Source organism: Schistocerca piceifrons, chromosome 4 (assembly GCF_021461385.2).
Source record: "Schistocerca piceifrons isolate TAMUIC-IGC-003096 chromosome 4, iqSchPice1.1, whole genome shotgun sequence".
Lineage (NCBI taxonomy): Eukaryota > Metazoa > Arthropoda > Insecta > Orthoptera > Acrididae > Schistocerca > Schistocerca piceifrons.
Window position 1 is genome coordinate 508,031,290 of NC_060141.1, and position 17,078 is coordinate 508,048,367.

The 17,078-nt window shown below is 36.6% G+C and overlaps 1 protein-coding gene across 1 annotated transcript in view; it reads left to right on the forward strand.

Moving 5' to 3' along the window:
- The first annotated feature begins 265 nt into the window (after positions 1 to 265).
- Positions 266 to 17,078, forward strand: part of LOC124795950 (2-amino-3-ketobutyrate coenzyme A ligase, mitochondrial-like) — a 130,163-nt gene continuing 113,350 nt past the window's right edge. Inside the window, exons 1-9 of the mRNA XM_047260030.1 lie at positions 266 to 269; positions 709 to 917; positions 1,082 to 1,249; positions 1,331 to 1,355; positions 2,203 to 2,286; positions 2,395 to 2,490; positions 2,597 to 2,763; positions 3,029 to 3,089; positions 7,040 to 7,200. Of these exons, the coding sequence (XP_047115986.1) occupies positions 266 to 269; positions 709 to 917; positions 1,082 to 1,249; positions 1,331 to 1,355; positions 2,203 to 2,286; positions 2,395 to 2,490; positions 2,597 to 2,763; positions 3,029 to 3,089; positions 7,040 to 7,200 (975 nt within the window). The remainder of the gene's footprint in view (positions 270 to 708; positions 918 to 1,081; positions 1,250 to 1,330; positions 1,356 to 2,202; positions 2,287 to 2,394; positions 2,491 to 2,596; positions 2,764 to 3,028; positions 3,090 to 7,039; positions 7,201 to 17,078) is intronic.

A 17,078-nucleotide genomic window follows, 5' to 3' on the forward strand; every position in this document is an offset into this window, starting at 1 on the left:
GGCCTGTCATGTGGCATTTTGCTGGTTCTTGTCCTGCCATAATGGTATAATTTTGATAATGAGTTCAGCTGTGATTTTTATTTTACCAGTCACCGTATCATAGTTACCAAGAATACTTGTTCTGTAGCACATTATGCATTCCGGAGCTTGTATAGAACTTTTTAGGGTCAGTAGTTATTATCAGGGCATGCAGCACAGTTACTAGAATAAGGGCCTGGAACTCATATCGAGTTGTTTGTGTCTACTTAGGCTGTAGATTTTTATTATGGGTTAGTCTTCCCATACGCTATGTCTTACAGTGTGAAACTTTATGATTTGGCATCATAGAGGTCAAGGACCAGTTTGCATTTCTTTTTTTTTCCCTTTGACTTCATGTATATTACATTGGTACATCAAAGCATGTGACATTTCAGATACTGTGGTTTACAGTTTTCATAACAACTAATGAGTGTTTCAGAAGGGACTGCTCCACATTTTTTATTATTGTTACACCTTATCTTATGGTGTACTGACCTACATATTTATGTATGGTGTATGATTAGAGATCAGAGGATACCAGATTGTCTTAGGCACCTGTGCCCAACACTGAGACAATGAAGTTGTAGCAGTTAGGTTGTAGATATTTTAATGTTTTTTCCGGTTCCTAGGTTTTATTTCTAGGAGGGTTTTTATTGTGAAGGAATATACTGTTTGAAGTGGGTATTTTAGTTTTGTTTCTTATGGTTAGGTGTTTATGTTTATCACACAAGGATGTAATAGTGAACACAATATTTGAGGCCTGGTATATTTGGTTATTTGAGAGTACACAGTTATCAAGGGTTTTGAGAGGAGTGCCTTTTCGGTTCTTGGAGATAGGTTGTCAAAAAGTTCTGTGGTTCTTGTACAGTTGCAATAGGTCTGTGGTTAGCCTGTACCAAGTGAGATTCACTTTCACCGTTAGGTTCTTACATCACGTATACCTCTTTGGCATACTGCATTAAACTCTAATGAACATTTTTAGCTGGATATTTGGGACCCTTCTTAAATTTATAGCAATTGTACATTGTGTTGTTTTAATGATTTGGTTTGAAATGTGTCAAAGTTGCTTTTTAGATGTCCATTGTTTTTACATATGATGAAAGCAATGTGTTTTGTGACTGTGAATCAGGTTTATTCTGTGTTTATGTTTTATACACTTATATATTTCTGGAATATAACAGGAGTGCTCTATAGGTACTTTGCAAAATATTACCTTAAGGGCACCAAGATGGTGAAAAATGTGAAAAATATGGAATTTTTTGTTTTTTGCATGTTAAAATTTTACCGAGTTTTCTGATTAATTTGCTTCAAGATTCACTCAACTACCTTAATTCTAAGTATTTAAAAATACAAAGGCTATCCACAAAGTACATTACGTTTTGGAATTAAAAATAAATAAAGTATTGGAAAATTTTTTTATTATATACAGATGAAAGCCACACTTAAATACTACTTTTCTACATAGTTGCCATTTAAATTAAGGCACTTATCATAGCGATGGACGAGCTTGGAAATTCATTCGTCGTAAAATTCGGCCGCCTGCACCTTCAACCACGTGGTTAATCAGTAACCCAGTAGAAATACGATTTTTGTGGATTTCCTGGAAAGAGGCACTACAATAAACTCTCAAAGGTATTGCCAAACTTTGCACAACCTCAGAAGAGCAATACAAAACAATCGCAGGGGAAAGTTGGCCTCAAAGATCTTGCTGATTCACGACAACGCCCGGGCCCACACGGCAAATGCCACTCGTGAAGTTCTCAAATATTTTAAGTGGGAGTTGTTTCCTCATCCGCCGTACAGTCCCGACCTGGCACCGAGCGACTTCCACTTATTCCCAGCAATGAAGAAGTGGTTGGCTATGCAGCGTTTTGATGACGACGCACAGCTTCAAGAAGAGGTGACCACGTGGTTGAAGGCGCAGGCGGCCGAATTTTAGGATGAAGGAATTTCCAAGCTTGTCCATCGCTACGATAAGTGCCTTAATTTAAATGGCAACTATGTAGAAAAGTAGTATTTAAGTGTGGCTTTCATCTGTATATAATTTAAAAAATTTCCAATACTTTATTTATTTTTAATTCCAAAACGTAATGTACTTTGTGGATACCCCTCGTAAATAAATGAAAAGGGCCTGCGCTGCTCTTTGTTTTTAACGTATTTTGAGCTTCCCTATATTTTTTTCAGTGACAGGGACAGGGATTTTGCATTATGTGGATTCTGTGCAGAGATTGGCACCTTTGGCAGAAAATAAGACAATTGTATATCAAAGTTTGTTGTTATGTGGTTTTTGAGGGCGATTTTGAGTGTGTTGTTCTGAAGTGTGTTGAGTAGATAGACAAGAGTGGGTGCATTCTTGTTTGAATATCATTTTTTCAGCAAAAGTGTTGCAAGTGAGTGACAGAATATTTTTGAAAAAAACAGAAAGACAAAGGGAAGAAGCATATTTGGAAGAACATTTCTGCAAATGTAGAGGTTAGGTCTGAAGCAGATAGTGGGGCTTCTTCCTCCTGGAGCAGTGCATCCAAAAATAAACTGAATACTAGTGAAGACAGATACAATAAAATGTTTCATGAAACAGATCAAAACAATGTAACTACAATATTTGACATAAGTGTACTGTCAGATATTTTAAAAAATTATATCAGCTGTAAAAATTGTAATCAGGAAGGTCTTGAGCTTCAAGTCAAGCAACATGTTGGCCTTGCATGTGAAATAATGCTATCATGTGATATGTGTGACTACAAAGTATCATTTTTTAATTGCCACTTTGTGTAAAGTGAGTCAGGAAAGTTATTTGAAGTTAATTTGAGACTGGTTCATGCCTTCATTCTATTGGAAAAGGTGCAACCACAGGACAAATGATGTGTGGTCTTACAAACTTACAAAAGTCGTCCACAAAATTTATTATTTAAAATAAAACATTAGGGTCTCTGTAGTGGATGACTTTTTTAAATACTGAAGAAAGCCTGTTTAACAACCTGTAAAAATTTCATCATAATATCTTAAGCAGTTTACAAGAAAACTGCACCTAAAAGTTGCAGTTTTAGCAAGGAAAGCATACTGTGTTCCATGTTACTTCAACTAATACATAAGAGTATCATGATGGCAGAAAGAGTGGATTTTGGCATGGTAGGAGAACAGGCAACTCCTTTAACAAAATCCAATTTGCATCTGACTTGGAACAAGTAGCAATGTGATTGACATCTCTATATCCAGAATAGTAGGGCTGTAAATTTTATGTTTCAGGAATTTACAAACACTGGTCCTTAACCCTCAGTTGAAACACTGACCAAAATCATGATTACAAGCATTCATAATTCATGAGAACAAAAATAACTTCATAACTGGCGGTAACCAGTACACCTATCAGCAAACGGCAATGAAGTATTTGGTTTCTGTGGTACCTGGGTTACCATGATCACAGAGAAATCGTAGTTCTCTGGCAAAATACCAACAAAGAACCCGACTTACATTAGAACCTTGAACATCAACATCCTGATTCAACCAGGCAAACTACACAACCTACATCAACAAAAGATACAAATACTAGCCCATCAGGAAATGCTCTTCACAGATGAAGATGCTAGAATTTATGATAACTGCTCTACCTTTTAAATCAAAACAGACAAGCTAGTCAAAATAGATGCCACTCATTTTTAGGTATGGCTTTTGTCATAAACAAGAAAATAGTAAATTCATTTAAAGAAGTTACAGTTGTATACAAAAGAATCATGATAATGCATGTGCAGATTGCAAATAAGTACCCATTGATTAATGCACATGCACTCACAAACAGTGATAACAAATATTGTGAAAGAGTTCAACAATTTTGGACTAAAATGGAAGAAAATATGTCAAAAATTCCTGGCAAAGGTATAAGACTTCCACTAGGTGAACCCAACTTGCAACTTGCCAGGGAAAAGAATACCAAAACCATTTTGGTAACTTACCACTACATAAATTGACCACCAAAAGTGTGACTAGAATCATTGTGTTGTGTCAGGCAACAATTTAAAAATCATGTTAATCTCACTGAGGAAAAATCTCTGAAAGTAAAAGACCTGGAGGTCATACATACAATTGACTGGTGAATATCAAATTGGTCATGTACCCAAAACAGAAAGAAGTTCATGATGTATAAGTCTACAGAGTTGCAAATGACAGTACTTCTGTGCATCAAAATTAATTTACTTGAGAGAGAATGTACCACATGACAACACACCCCAAAAAATAATTTCAAACATAAAAGAATGAAGGAATTAATATAAAAGATAATATTGAAAGCTAAAAAGCTGATCCCATCGAAGAAGAATATGACAACCATTCATGGGACTTTGAATGTGAAGACACTTTGTTTGAATGAAAGAAGGCCTTTCAGAAATGTAACAGCAAAAAATTTCCTGAGGCTAAACAACACTTTTTTCAGATAAGAAAGCAGATGGCAAAATTACACAGTCAAAATGGAAACACATGAAAGAACAATTTGACTCTACAAAGAACTTTAGGGAAAAGAACACTATGACTCTTACAGGGCACTCAAAGAAAAGATCTGCATATACACATCACAGAACATATGCTCCAGAATGCAGGTCAGCAAACTCAGTCTGACGAGTCACAACACTGTAGAGAAACAGTGCAATACTTATCTGAGCTATTCAGCTGTCCAGAACCCACCCTCAAGATTTCCCAGGGAGATTCTTAGATATTATTACTCAAAATCTCAACTGAAGATGAAATCTTTAAACATTACCTTAGACCTAAAAACTACAGGACATATGGGAAAGATGGCACCATCACAGAATTATTGAAGCACATAGGGATGATCACACTTGAGTAAATTATACAAATATCATTGGTATTCAGCATACAGAGAAACTTGCAGAAAATCAGGATTATATACTTATCCACCCACTCCACAAGAAAGGTGACAGAACAAACATAAATAATAATGAAAAGATCTCTCTCCTTCAATACATACAAAAGATATTCTCAGCATGTTTACTTCAAAGAACACAAACACAGCTTGAACATAAGACTGCAAGTGGCTTTGAACTACAGTGCTCATTTGCAGAACAGATCTTCAACCTAAAAACAGTATTGAAATATAAAGCAACTCAGAACTACCCAGTCATGCACACTTTCATTAACTACAAGAATGTACATGACTTGGTTGAATGACAATCTCTTTATGACATTCTAGAATGGCAGGATCTATATCCAGAGACAGTAAGCATCAACAAGCAAATGCTCACAGACACAGAGTTCAAAGTAAAATTAATGAGGGAAATGTCACTAAGATTCCTTGCTTAGCTTTCACAGGAAATGTAGTAAAACAAGCAAACAGTGAAATCAGAGCAATCAAACAGACAGAAGCTCTCAGAGTATAAACCTATAAATTGATTTTGAAGAAGTGAGTTAATCTGCACTAAATTTAAAATTCAGAAATTAAATACGAAGTATGGGAAAATCAAAGATATGTCAAGTATCTCAGTGCAGTCATAGAACCAATTAGTCTACTAAAGGAAACAGTGTGTTCAATTACAGAAACTCTTGACAGTGTACAGGAGAGCATGACATTCTACAACAAAAAGTACATGTCAAGACAAACAAATGTTGGACATTATAACACAGTGACCAAACCTGAAGTTCTGTATCTAAGTGAAACTATAATTTTCAACAAAAAGGTGATCTGAAAAAGATTCTAATGAAAGAATGAAGGATAATAAAGAAAATTATTGCCCCAGAAAAAAATGGAGGATGAATATAGACTGAAATTCTATAAAACAACTGAAAGCTTGTGAAGCCTTGCAGCAAACATAAAAAAAAAAACAAGATTAAAATTTTATGGACATGTTCAAAGACTCCCAACATAGAAAGTTAATAGAGAGTTACACAAAATTTTGGCATATGTAGGAAAATTAAATGATTTAATGTGGATCCAACAAGTTAAAAGGGCCCTCCAGAAAGCTGATGGATAGTATGGCCAGAGAGTGAGATTCTGAAATGAGTAAATGAGAATGAACCAAACAGACTGGGGAAAAAAAAAAAACCACACACACACACACACACACACACACACACACACACACAGAACAGCCCATGGAGAGATAATGAGAGCCATATGCAAGATCAAGAAAACAAACCTAAAAGCTTGCATGATCCAACAGGATTCATATACAAATAGTAATAATAATAATAATAATAACGGAAATTAACCTTAATTGATGATTTGCTCTGTTACTTTCTTCTCTCTGGCCACATATTAAATCCAAAGTCTGTTTTACCATAAATAATCAGGGATAAATAAATATTCTACTTCTCAATTCTGAAGCATAGAGTGTGAAAGAAATCTGATCTGTCATCTTGTTTCATGAAATTCATGACGCTTGCCTGCATTAAAACAATTTATTATTTTACCGTTGGTTTCGGTCACTGATATCATCTGGCACAAGAAAATTGGCTACTGGAAGTCACATATCAATCATACAGAACCATACAATTGTAATACCTGTCAGTTTTGTGAGCAATAATATACAAGACCAATACTTTTCATAAGTCAACAACCTTCATCAAATGCACACAGTAGGTTCCTGTTGTGTGCACATTGGGAAGGTTGTTGATATGAAAAGTAATGGTCCTCTATATTATTACTCATGAAACTGACAGTTAATATGATTGTATGGCTCAGCATGATTGATACGTGACTTGCAGTAGCCTGTTTTTTCATGCCAGATGATGGTCAGTGATCAAAGCCAGTAGAAAATTAATAAATTATTCTAATGCAGCTAAGTGTCATGAATTTCCTGAAACATATATCCATTGCTGACAGTTGTGTATAGAAAACATCACAAACTTGTGTTTTCTTAGATTTATTTATAAATTTTTTCATTTAACAGATATCCTTGCTTATTATTTGGTTGTGTAATGTTTCTGTATTTCCTGCCCACAGTGATGTTCTCTTTCAAACAGCGAGTGAAAAGCATTACATTTCTTCGAGGTGCACATTCAGATGCAGCTGCAGCTCTTAAGAGCATTTTGTGTGAGGAGCTTAAAAACATAAAGGATGCAGATGCGTGGAAACAGGAACACGTCCTTACCTCAAGTCAGAAAGTTCCAATTACTATCGAGGGCCAAAAATCAAAGATACTGAATTTCTGTTCCCATAATTATCTTGGCTTAGCTGTAAGTATATTTAATATATCTTCTTTTACAGTAATTGTTCCTTCTACTCTTTATAATAAATAACCCAAATCAGACTACATTTTAGTAGAGTCTGTCTTTCAGTTTACTTTTACCACTTACATTCATGAAAAATCATTTAAGTAAAATAAAAAAGAATGTTGTATACATAACAGTTTGTTAAAATGTCAGTTGATAACAAAATTGTGTTCAATAGACAAATTATGATATTTTCAGATCTTGCATTAACTTCTAACTCCTGCTAACAAATAACACTGCACATGTTGTTGAGCAGCAGACAAAAATAGCAAATTACTTTGAACAGGCTTTGTTGTGAGACACCATTACAGTATATAGTAAATGTTCAAATAGTTTTTTGCACAAAATAAAATCCAATAACTAACATCAAGTATTCAAGGCATGTATATCTCCATACCGAAATTAGTTAATTATCACGATACAGATATTACGAGACATAGATCACTCGGTGGTGAAGTTTGGAACGATAGTGCGAACCTGCATTTTCCATGGTCAGAATTTGTTGAGAGATTATCTCCAAATTAATAAACTTTAACTTGCTAAATTGTTGGACCTATCATCCAGACTCTTCAAACAAAATAGCACACAGTTGTGCTTTACGATCTGCATAGTGAGTAAAGGTTTTAGAGATTTCAGGTGGAGCAGATAATGACAAGGAATTTCTGTGAGATTGCCACACTGCAGAATACATCTCTTGTTCTCCTGTGGTATTTAAAATGAAAATATTTATGTTTTCTAGGTTTTCAGGAGAGCAAAGATAAAAGGAAATAAGGAACTAAGCTAAACAAACTAAAACCAGTAACTAAACCAATAATTTAAATAAAAGCACACATAAAGAATATTTATTTATAATAAATAAATAAATAGAGAATAGTTTTAACTAACTAACCAATAATAAAGAATAATTTTTAAGTAACTAACCAATAATAATAATAATAATATATTAAAGCTTCCTCTTTAACTATATTTGTGACAGCAAAACTCATATTCTGGTATGTGGTAATGCTAGCTGTATCCATAATAATCAAAAAGCAGCTCATTGAGTTATGAATAACACTGTTGGCGAACCTTTTAGGGAGTCCAACAAGGGCTTGGTTGATTCAGATTTGGTAAACCTAGAATTCTCTGCTACAGTCCAGTTTCAGTATGGTCTACATCTACATCTGTACTCTGCAAGCCACCATACAGTGTGTTCTTTGTATACCACTGTCACTTCTGGCTTCTCCTGTTCCTGTTCCAAACGCGTCACAGGGAGCAAGATTGTTGGTAAGCCTGCCTTCATGTGAACTCAAATCTGTCTTAATTTTACCTTTGTGGTTCTTTTCACAAGATACATGTATGAGGAAGCAATATGTTGGTTGACTCTTCTACAAATGTACAGACATGAAACTTTTAACAATCAATGATGCCATGATGCAGAATGCCTCTCTTGCAGCACCAGCCTCTGAGATAAATGAGTGTCTCCATGGTTCTTTCACACTCAACTAAATGAACATGTAATGAAATGCACTGCTCTTTCACACACACTCAATGAACCTGTAACAAAATGCACTACTCTTCTTTGCATCTTCTCTATTTCTTGTAAGTCCTATCTGGTGCAGACCCTAGACAGATGAGCAGTATTCAGCTATTCGCTAAATGGGTGTTTTGTAAGCTAACTCCTTTGTGAGTGAGCTACATTTCCTGAGGATCCTTCATTGAATCTGTCGGGTATCTGCCTTACTTACCATTAGTTTATTCAGTGATTCCACTTTAAATCACTATGTATGCATACTCCTATATATTTTATGGATGTGACCACTTCCCATGATTGTTTGGCAATTGTATAGTTGCATAATAATAGGTCATTCTGCCTATTTATGCACAACTCGTTACATTAGTGTATGTTGAGGATCAATTGCCGATCACTGCACTGAGCATTGATCCTTAGCAGGACTTCCTGTAATTCTCTACAGTTTTCTAGTGTTGCAACTTATCTGCCCACTAAGTCATTTACATATATTGAGAAAAGTAATCCTCCAGTAACACTCCACTAGAGTATACCCAAATGATAATGATACATGGTATTGTGTTTGCTAGAAACTCTCCAGTCCAATCACACAGCTGATCTGATATTCTGTGCACTCCCATTTTGTGAATTAAATGACAGTGTGCAACTGTACTGAATGCCTCCCAGAAGTCAAGGAACACTGCATCAACCTGAGTTCCAGTATCTACTGCTTTCTGGGTCTCGTGGATTAACAGACCAATCTTTCATTTACATGACTGTTATTTTTGCAACCCATGTTGATTCCTACAGAGGGGATTTTTAGCCTCCAGAAATGTCAGAATGCACGAGTGTGAAAGATGTTCCAAAGTCTACAACAGACTGATGTCAGAGATATAGACCTAAAGTTTTCTTCATCTGTTCTACGACCCTTCTTGACAACAGGAATGAGGTGTGCTTTTTTTCAGCCATTGGAAATGCTTCCCTCCTTCAGCAACCTACAGTAGACTGTTACTAGAAGATGAGTAAGCATTGTTGCATGCTCCTTGTAGAATTGTATTGAAATTCTGTCAGGTCCAGTACCTTTGCTTTGGTGAGTGATTTCAGTTGATTTTCTGTCCCACGGTCACTTATTTCAGTATCAATCACTTTGACATTCATGCAGTGGTTTATAGGAGGAACTGCTGTAAATCTACCTCAGTGAAATAGATTTGAAAAATAATTTGAGCGTTTTGGCTTTCTCTCTGTCACCTTCTGTGTCAGTGTCATTATGGTCATAGTGTGTCTGGACTGATGGCTTTGATATATTTCTGATTTAACAGAAGACCAAAACTTCTGAGGATTTTCTGATGAGTCTTTAAATGAAAATTTACTTTCAGACTTATTGATCATTTCATGCATGGCTTTCTTTGTGTTCATTTTAGCTTTGTTCAGTTTTATTTGTCATGAGCATTCAGCTATGCTTAAATTTGTAGTGAAGCTCTCTTTGCTTATGTATCAGTTTTTTAATATGGCGGTTAAACTTTGGCAGGTCTTTCACATCCCTCACATTTTTGCACAGCACACACTTGTCTAAGGCATATTGTACAGCACCCTTGAATTTTGTGCATTGATGGTCAACATTGTCAGTGCTAGATATGAAATTTTCATGTTGCTCTCAGGCAATTTGAAATTTGTGTCACTCTTGCTCAGAAGAAATATCTTCTTAAAATATCTTCTTATGCCTCTGTATATTCCTATTTGCATTCATATTAAACAATTTTTTTTGTGACACCAAAGTGGAGCTTAGTAATATAAGAAAAATAATCACAGCAGTTCATATGGCCTATCGGATACTAAAGCAACCAGACAATCAAGTAAATTTGTGTGGATAGTCTCCAGAGTAAACAAATACTATAAAATAATGAAAATTTGTAACAAGATTCCTTCAGTGATGTAAAATAGTTTCACTATAGATAAACAACAAAGGCATCTGTCTAAAGATGTTTTCTTTCCGTATACACAAATGCCTGAAGGACCTCACAGGCCGTCAATAAATCCTCCATACTGAGACTGTAATGCAATTCAAATGACTTATCACATGAAAACCAAAACAATGTGAGAATATCCAATTATAATATAGCTTCGCTACTCTTAAGCTAGAGTAAGGGTGTGTTTTTGTTGTTGTTGTCTTCAGTCCTGAGACTGGTTTGTTGCAGCTCTCCATGCTACTCTATCCTGTGCAAGTTTCTTCATCTCCGAGTACTTACTGCAACCTACATCCTTCTGAATCTGCTTAGTGTATTCATCTCTTGGTCTCCCTCTACGATTTTTACCCTCCACGCTGCCCTCCAATGCTAAATTTGTGTTCCCTTGATGCCTCAGAACATGTCCTACCAACCGGTCCCTTCTTCTAGTCAAGTTGTGCCACAAACTCCTCTTCTCCCCAATTCTATTCAATACCTCCTCATTAGTTATGTGATCTACCCATCTAATCTTCAGCATTATTCTGTAGCACCACATTTTGAAAGCTTCTATTCTCTTCTTGTACAAACTATTTATCATCCATGTTTCACTTCCATACATGGCTACACTCCATACAAATACATTCAGAAATGACTTCCTGACACTTAAATCTATACTCGATGTTAGCAAATTTCTCTTCTTCGGAAATGCTTTCCTTGCCATTGCCAGTCTACATTTTATATCCTCTCTAATTCGACCATCATCAGTTATTTTGCTCCCCAAATAGCAAAACTCCTTTTCTACTTTAAGTGTCTCATTTCCTAATCTAATTCCCTCAGTCTCACTCGACTTAATTCGACTACATTCCATTATCCTCATTTTGATTTTGTTGATGTTCATCTTATATCCTCCTTTCAAGACACTGTCCATTCTGTTCAACTGCTCTTCCAAGTCCTTTGCTGTCTCTGACAGAATTACAATGTCATCGACGAAACTCAACGTTTTTATTTCTTCTCCATGGACTTTAATACCTACTCCGAATTTTTCTTTTGTTTCCTCTACTGCTTGCTCAATATACAGATTGAATAACATCTGGGAGAGGCTACAACCCTGTCTCACTCCCTTCCCAACCACTGCTTCCCTTTCATGTCCCTCGACTCTTATAACTGCCATGTGGTTTCTGTACAAATTGTAAATAGCCTTTCGCTCCCTGTATTTTACCCCTGCCACCTTCAAAATTTGAAAGAGAGTATTTCAGTCAACATTGTCAAAAGCTTTCTCTAAGTCTACAAATGCTAGAAACGTAGGTTTGCCTTTCCTTAATCTAGCTTCTAAGATAAGTCGTAAGGTCAGTATTGCCTCACGTGTTCCAACATTTCTACGGAATCCAAACTGATCTCCCCCGAGGTCGGCTTCTACCAGTTTTTCCATTTGTCTGTAAAGAATTCGCGTTAGTATTTTGCATCTGTGACTTATTAAACTGATAGTTTGGTAATTTTCACATCTGGCAGCAACTGCTTTCTTTGGGATTGGAATTATTATATTCTTCTTGAAGTCTGAGGGTATTTCGCCTGTCTCATACATCTTGCTCACCAGATGGTAGAGTTTTGTCAGGACTGGCTCTCCTAAGGCTGTCAGTAGTTATAATGGAATGTTGTCTACTCCCGGGGTCTTGTTTCGACTCAGGTCCTTCAGTGCTCTGTCAAACTCTTCACGCAGTATCGTATCTCCCATTTCATCTTCATCTACATCCTCTTCCATTTCCATAATATTGTCCTAAAGTACATTGCCCGTGTATAGACTCTCTATATACTCCTTCCACCTTTCTGCTTTCCCTTCTTTGCTTAGAACTGGGTTTCCATCTGAGCTCTTGATATTCATACAAGTGGTTCTCTTTCCTCCAAAGGTCTCTTTAATTTTCCTGTAGGCAGTATCTATCTTACCCTTAGTGAGATAAGCCTCTACATCCTTACATTTGTCCTCTAGCCATCCCTGCTTAGCCATTTTGCACTTCCTGTCGATCTCATTTTTTAGACGTTTGTATTCCTTTTTGCCCGCTTCATTTACTGCGTTTTTATATTTTCTCCTTTCATCAATTAAATTCAATATTTCTTCTGTTACCCAAGGATTTCTACTAGCTCACCTCTTTTACCTACTTCAACCTCTGCTGCCTTCACTACTTCATCCCTCAGAGCTACCCATTCTTCTTCTACTGTATTTCTTTCCCCCATTTCTTTCAATTGTTCCCTTATGCTATCCCTGAAACTCTGTACAACCTCTGGTTTAGTCAGTTTATCCAGGTCCCATCTCCTTAAATTCCCACCTTTTTGCAGTTTCTTCAGTTTTAATCTACTGTTCATAACCAATAGATTGTGGTCAGAGTCCACATCTGCCCCTGGAAATGTCTTACAATTTAATACCTGGTTCCTAAATCTCTGTCTTACCATTATATAATTTATCTGATAGCTTCTAGTATCTCCAGGATTCTTCCATGTATACAACCTTCTTTTATGATTCTTGAACCAAGTGTTAGCTATGATTAAGTTATGCTCTGTGCAAAATTCTACCAGGCGGCTTCCTCTTTGATTTCTCTCCCCCAATCCATATTCACCCACTATGTTTCCTTCTCTCCCTTTTCCTACTCTCGAATTCCAGTCACCCATGACTATTAAATTTTCGTCTCCCTTCACTACCTGAATAATTTCTTTTATCTCGTCATACATTTCATCAATTTCTTCATCGTCTTCAGAGCTAGTTGACATATAAACTTGTACTTCTGTAGTAGGCATGTGCTTCGTGTCTGTCTTGGCCACAATAATGCATTCACTATGCTGTTGGTAGTAGCTTACCCGCACTCCTATTTTTTTATCCATTATTAAACCTACTCCTGCATTACCCCTATTTGATTTTGTATTTAGAAACATGTATTCACCTGACCAGAAGTCTTGTTCCTCCTGCAACCAAACTTCACTAATTCCCACTGTATCTAACTTCAACCTATCCATTACCCTTTTTAAATTTTCTAACCTACCTGCCCGATTAAGGGATCTGACATTCCACGCTCCGATCCATAGAACGCCAGTTTTCTTTCTCCTGATAAGGTGTGTAGTAACTTGTATATAGGGATATTATAAAAACAATGACTAAATATCTACAAGATTCAAGGATGAGGGAACATAAAGCATGCAAAATTTTATGAACAGGATCAATGGTAGTGAATACTGTGGAAAAAATCAATTAATAGTATCTTCCATTGGTTTGCCTGACTCCACTAAGAATTGGTTTATATGTCTGAATGTACAATCTTATATCCCAAATCCGATCAGAAGGTTCAGGTACCAAAAGTTAGGGTGCACCAATCTACCTGTGGTGGAGAAGCAAAATGCAGCATGACAGCATTGACGAAAGTACATGGTGTTCGTAGCTACAAGTTTACATGAAATGCTGACAAAATAATGTAGTGTGGGGCAGAGACTGCCCATATGTAAGGGATTGATTAAGGTAATTAAAAATTCCAATTTCCACAGCTTTTCACTCAACACTGAAATAACTAAACAGGTTGCTGAATCTACACAGACACAGTTTATTAATTTAATGCGTGTGATTTGTAAATGCAGATATACATCCAGAATTAATGTTTTAATAAGCTCTGTGTTCCCAAAGCACACTAGAAAATATAGCAATGGCTAGTCTTCCTCATGATGTAGAAATCCTAAACAAACTACATTAAAACTCTATACATTGCTATTTAGACATGTACTTTATTCACCACTTGAACAGAAACCTATAAGAAAGGATGGAAACAAAGAAAACAACACAGTTCTGGAGCCATCAGACTACAGGGCTTAGCTTCTATGCGATTATGCCAGAGGGAACCAAAAAGTCTCTGAAATTTTTCCAGCTACCACTGGTTCACATCACTACACGAAGACAATGACAAACTTCACCATTAATTGGCTCCTGCACAACAGCAAAACATTGATGTCTTCAATGTACAAGTGGCAGGACTGGTATTATGCAAGGCCATTTAACCTATGTCTCCAAGAGACTCATTAGAAAGATGCTGATGCCCCTGTACTAAGAAGCCTCTACAGAAAGTATGACAATGGTGAGTGGATAGTGAGAGGTTTCTGGATGGCAAAAATCATAAAAATATTCATATAGGCTTGATTTAGGTATTACATATTTTGTTCATCCAGTTATGCATATCATATTTGAGTTAAGTCTTGCACCATAATGAACTGCAGATTTTTTTACTGAGACATTTATATGTCCATTATTGAATAAGATTGTCATTGACCAGTCTTGACTCCAAGGCTCTCCTCAGGTCTTCAGTGTGGTGTTGGAAGCTCCATGTGTACTTGCTGTGATGTAAAGGATTTTGCTGGTTAACTCCAATCACTGCACACTATCCAAGGAGTACTTCAATGACACAGTAGAACACAAGACAAATATTTGCACTAACACATAATGTCATACATATAAAAATATGTGTACTTGTATTATTTATAACCATAACCTGTAACATTGTTGCCAAAATGTTTACTCCCTTATAGATAACAAGGGTACCGTAAGTTTTGCACCTCTGACTCACAGGGGGGAAATCCCAAATTTAATTATGCAAAGCTGAGTACCCTTGCAGTAGTATTTAGTGGGAGGGCTGCATAAAACCATAACCATAATTTTTGTATTATGTAAGTTCTGTATTATGTACAGACATTTAAAAAATAATAAGCAAAAGTAGTTCAGTGCTGTCAAGAAAAAATGGCAACTATTTTCTTTGTATAATAGTGTGTCAATTTGCAGCAATTTGAAGAACAAATACATCAATTAATAATATTATTAATTAATATTAATATTATGTAATCAGACTATCACTAATGACAGTAGTTACAGTTTCATACAGATGGTCTACTTAAATATTTCTTTATTATTTCACAATTTAATTTCATGAGGTTTCCTGAGTGATTAAATCAGGGTTATTAAATTTATGTATAAAGCTCTTAATGGCTGAGCTGTCCAGATGTGACTCATGACCAACTTTCACAGCTTTAATGCTCCTAGTACCTCACTCCTACCTTTCAAACTGTACAGAAGATCATGAAGATCATTCATATACATTGCTGAACTGATACTCTTGAGACAGCATATTTTGAGACTACAGTAGCCACAGCCTTTGGTTTGTTTCCAAAATACTTAATTCCACCACATACTGTGGTATAATTTTGTGAAAGATCAAAGTTTTCTGTCAAACCAGGATTCAAACTAGGGCTCTTGCTTTTGGCAGGCAGTGCCCTTACCTGCGAGGCTTTCCAGGTACAACTCATTATCTCCTTTCACAGCTTCAGTAGTGAAAACCGTGATTCAGCATTCATTTACTGTTCATCTAGAACTATTTAAATCCCATCTCTCAAGAGTACTAGACCAGATAGATCAAATTTAAGAAGTGTATGAGAAGTACTAGCAGTATTGTAGGTATGAATATTTAAAATGAGTTGTGCCTAGATATATTAGAGCATTGCTTACAAAAGGGAAAAGACCACACTCAAGTTTTGGTTAGGCAGACAGTTTTAATCTAGTAGGAAGAGTGACAGCAGCACACACTGTCCTACAGATTGAAAGATTCATTTTGACCTCCTCCATGTTGGAATCTGCAGAAATTGGTGTGTAAGAGAGTAAGCAAGCAGGATTTAGCAGTAAAACAAGATACATTTATTCTTGAGTTTCTCCCAGTGTATTTCTTGCTCAAACAGTCCACAGGTGTACTGCCGGTCAATAGTGCCCAATGGGCACAATATTTCGGCCATCAGACATGTTGCCATCGTCAGGTGCGCTGACGAACTGAGCACCTGAGGGTGGGTGGCCGTCTTAAATTCCCTCCCCCCACGAGGTGTTCTCTCCTCTCAGATGCTCAGCAAAGAAAACGAACAGGCAACCAGGGTGGACGAGGCAATTACACTGACGCCACCACAGACACCAACGCCAGCATCTCAGCAACCACCAACGCGTGGCCGTGGGTGCGGACCATGGAGAGAATGCCTCGCAGGGGGAGGGGATTTAAGATTGCCACCCAACCTCATGAGATCAGTTTGTCAGCGCACCTGATGGTGGCGACATGTCTGATCGCCAAAATATTGTGCCTGTTGGACACTATGGTCTGGCAGTATACCCATGGACTATTCAAGCAAGATACATTTAGCTTGTTTCATAGTTAGGAATGTAAACCTTAAGGTATTCAGAGTTTTAATGTAATATAAATCAACAGAAAAATGTAACAGAGTTGATCAGAACTGGAGGAAGTTAACAATACTTCATTGAAATCTTATAAAAGCATGACGTTTGAGCTTCCTACAATGTCTCAGCAAGTGAGGCGGCACAGTGGTTAGTGCACTGCACTCACATTTGGGAGGAC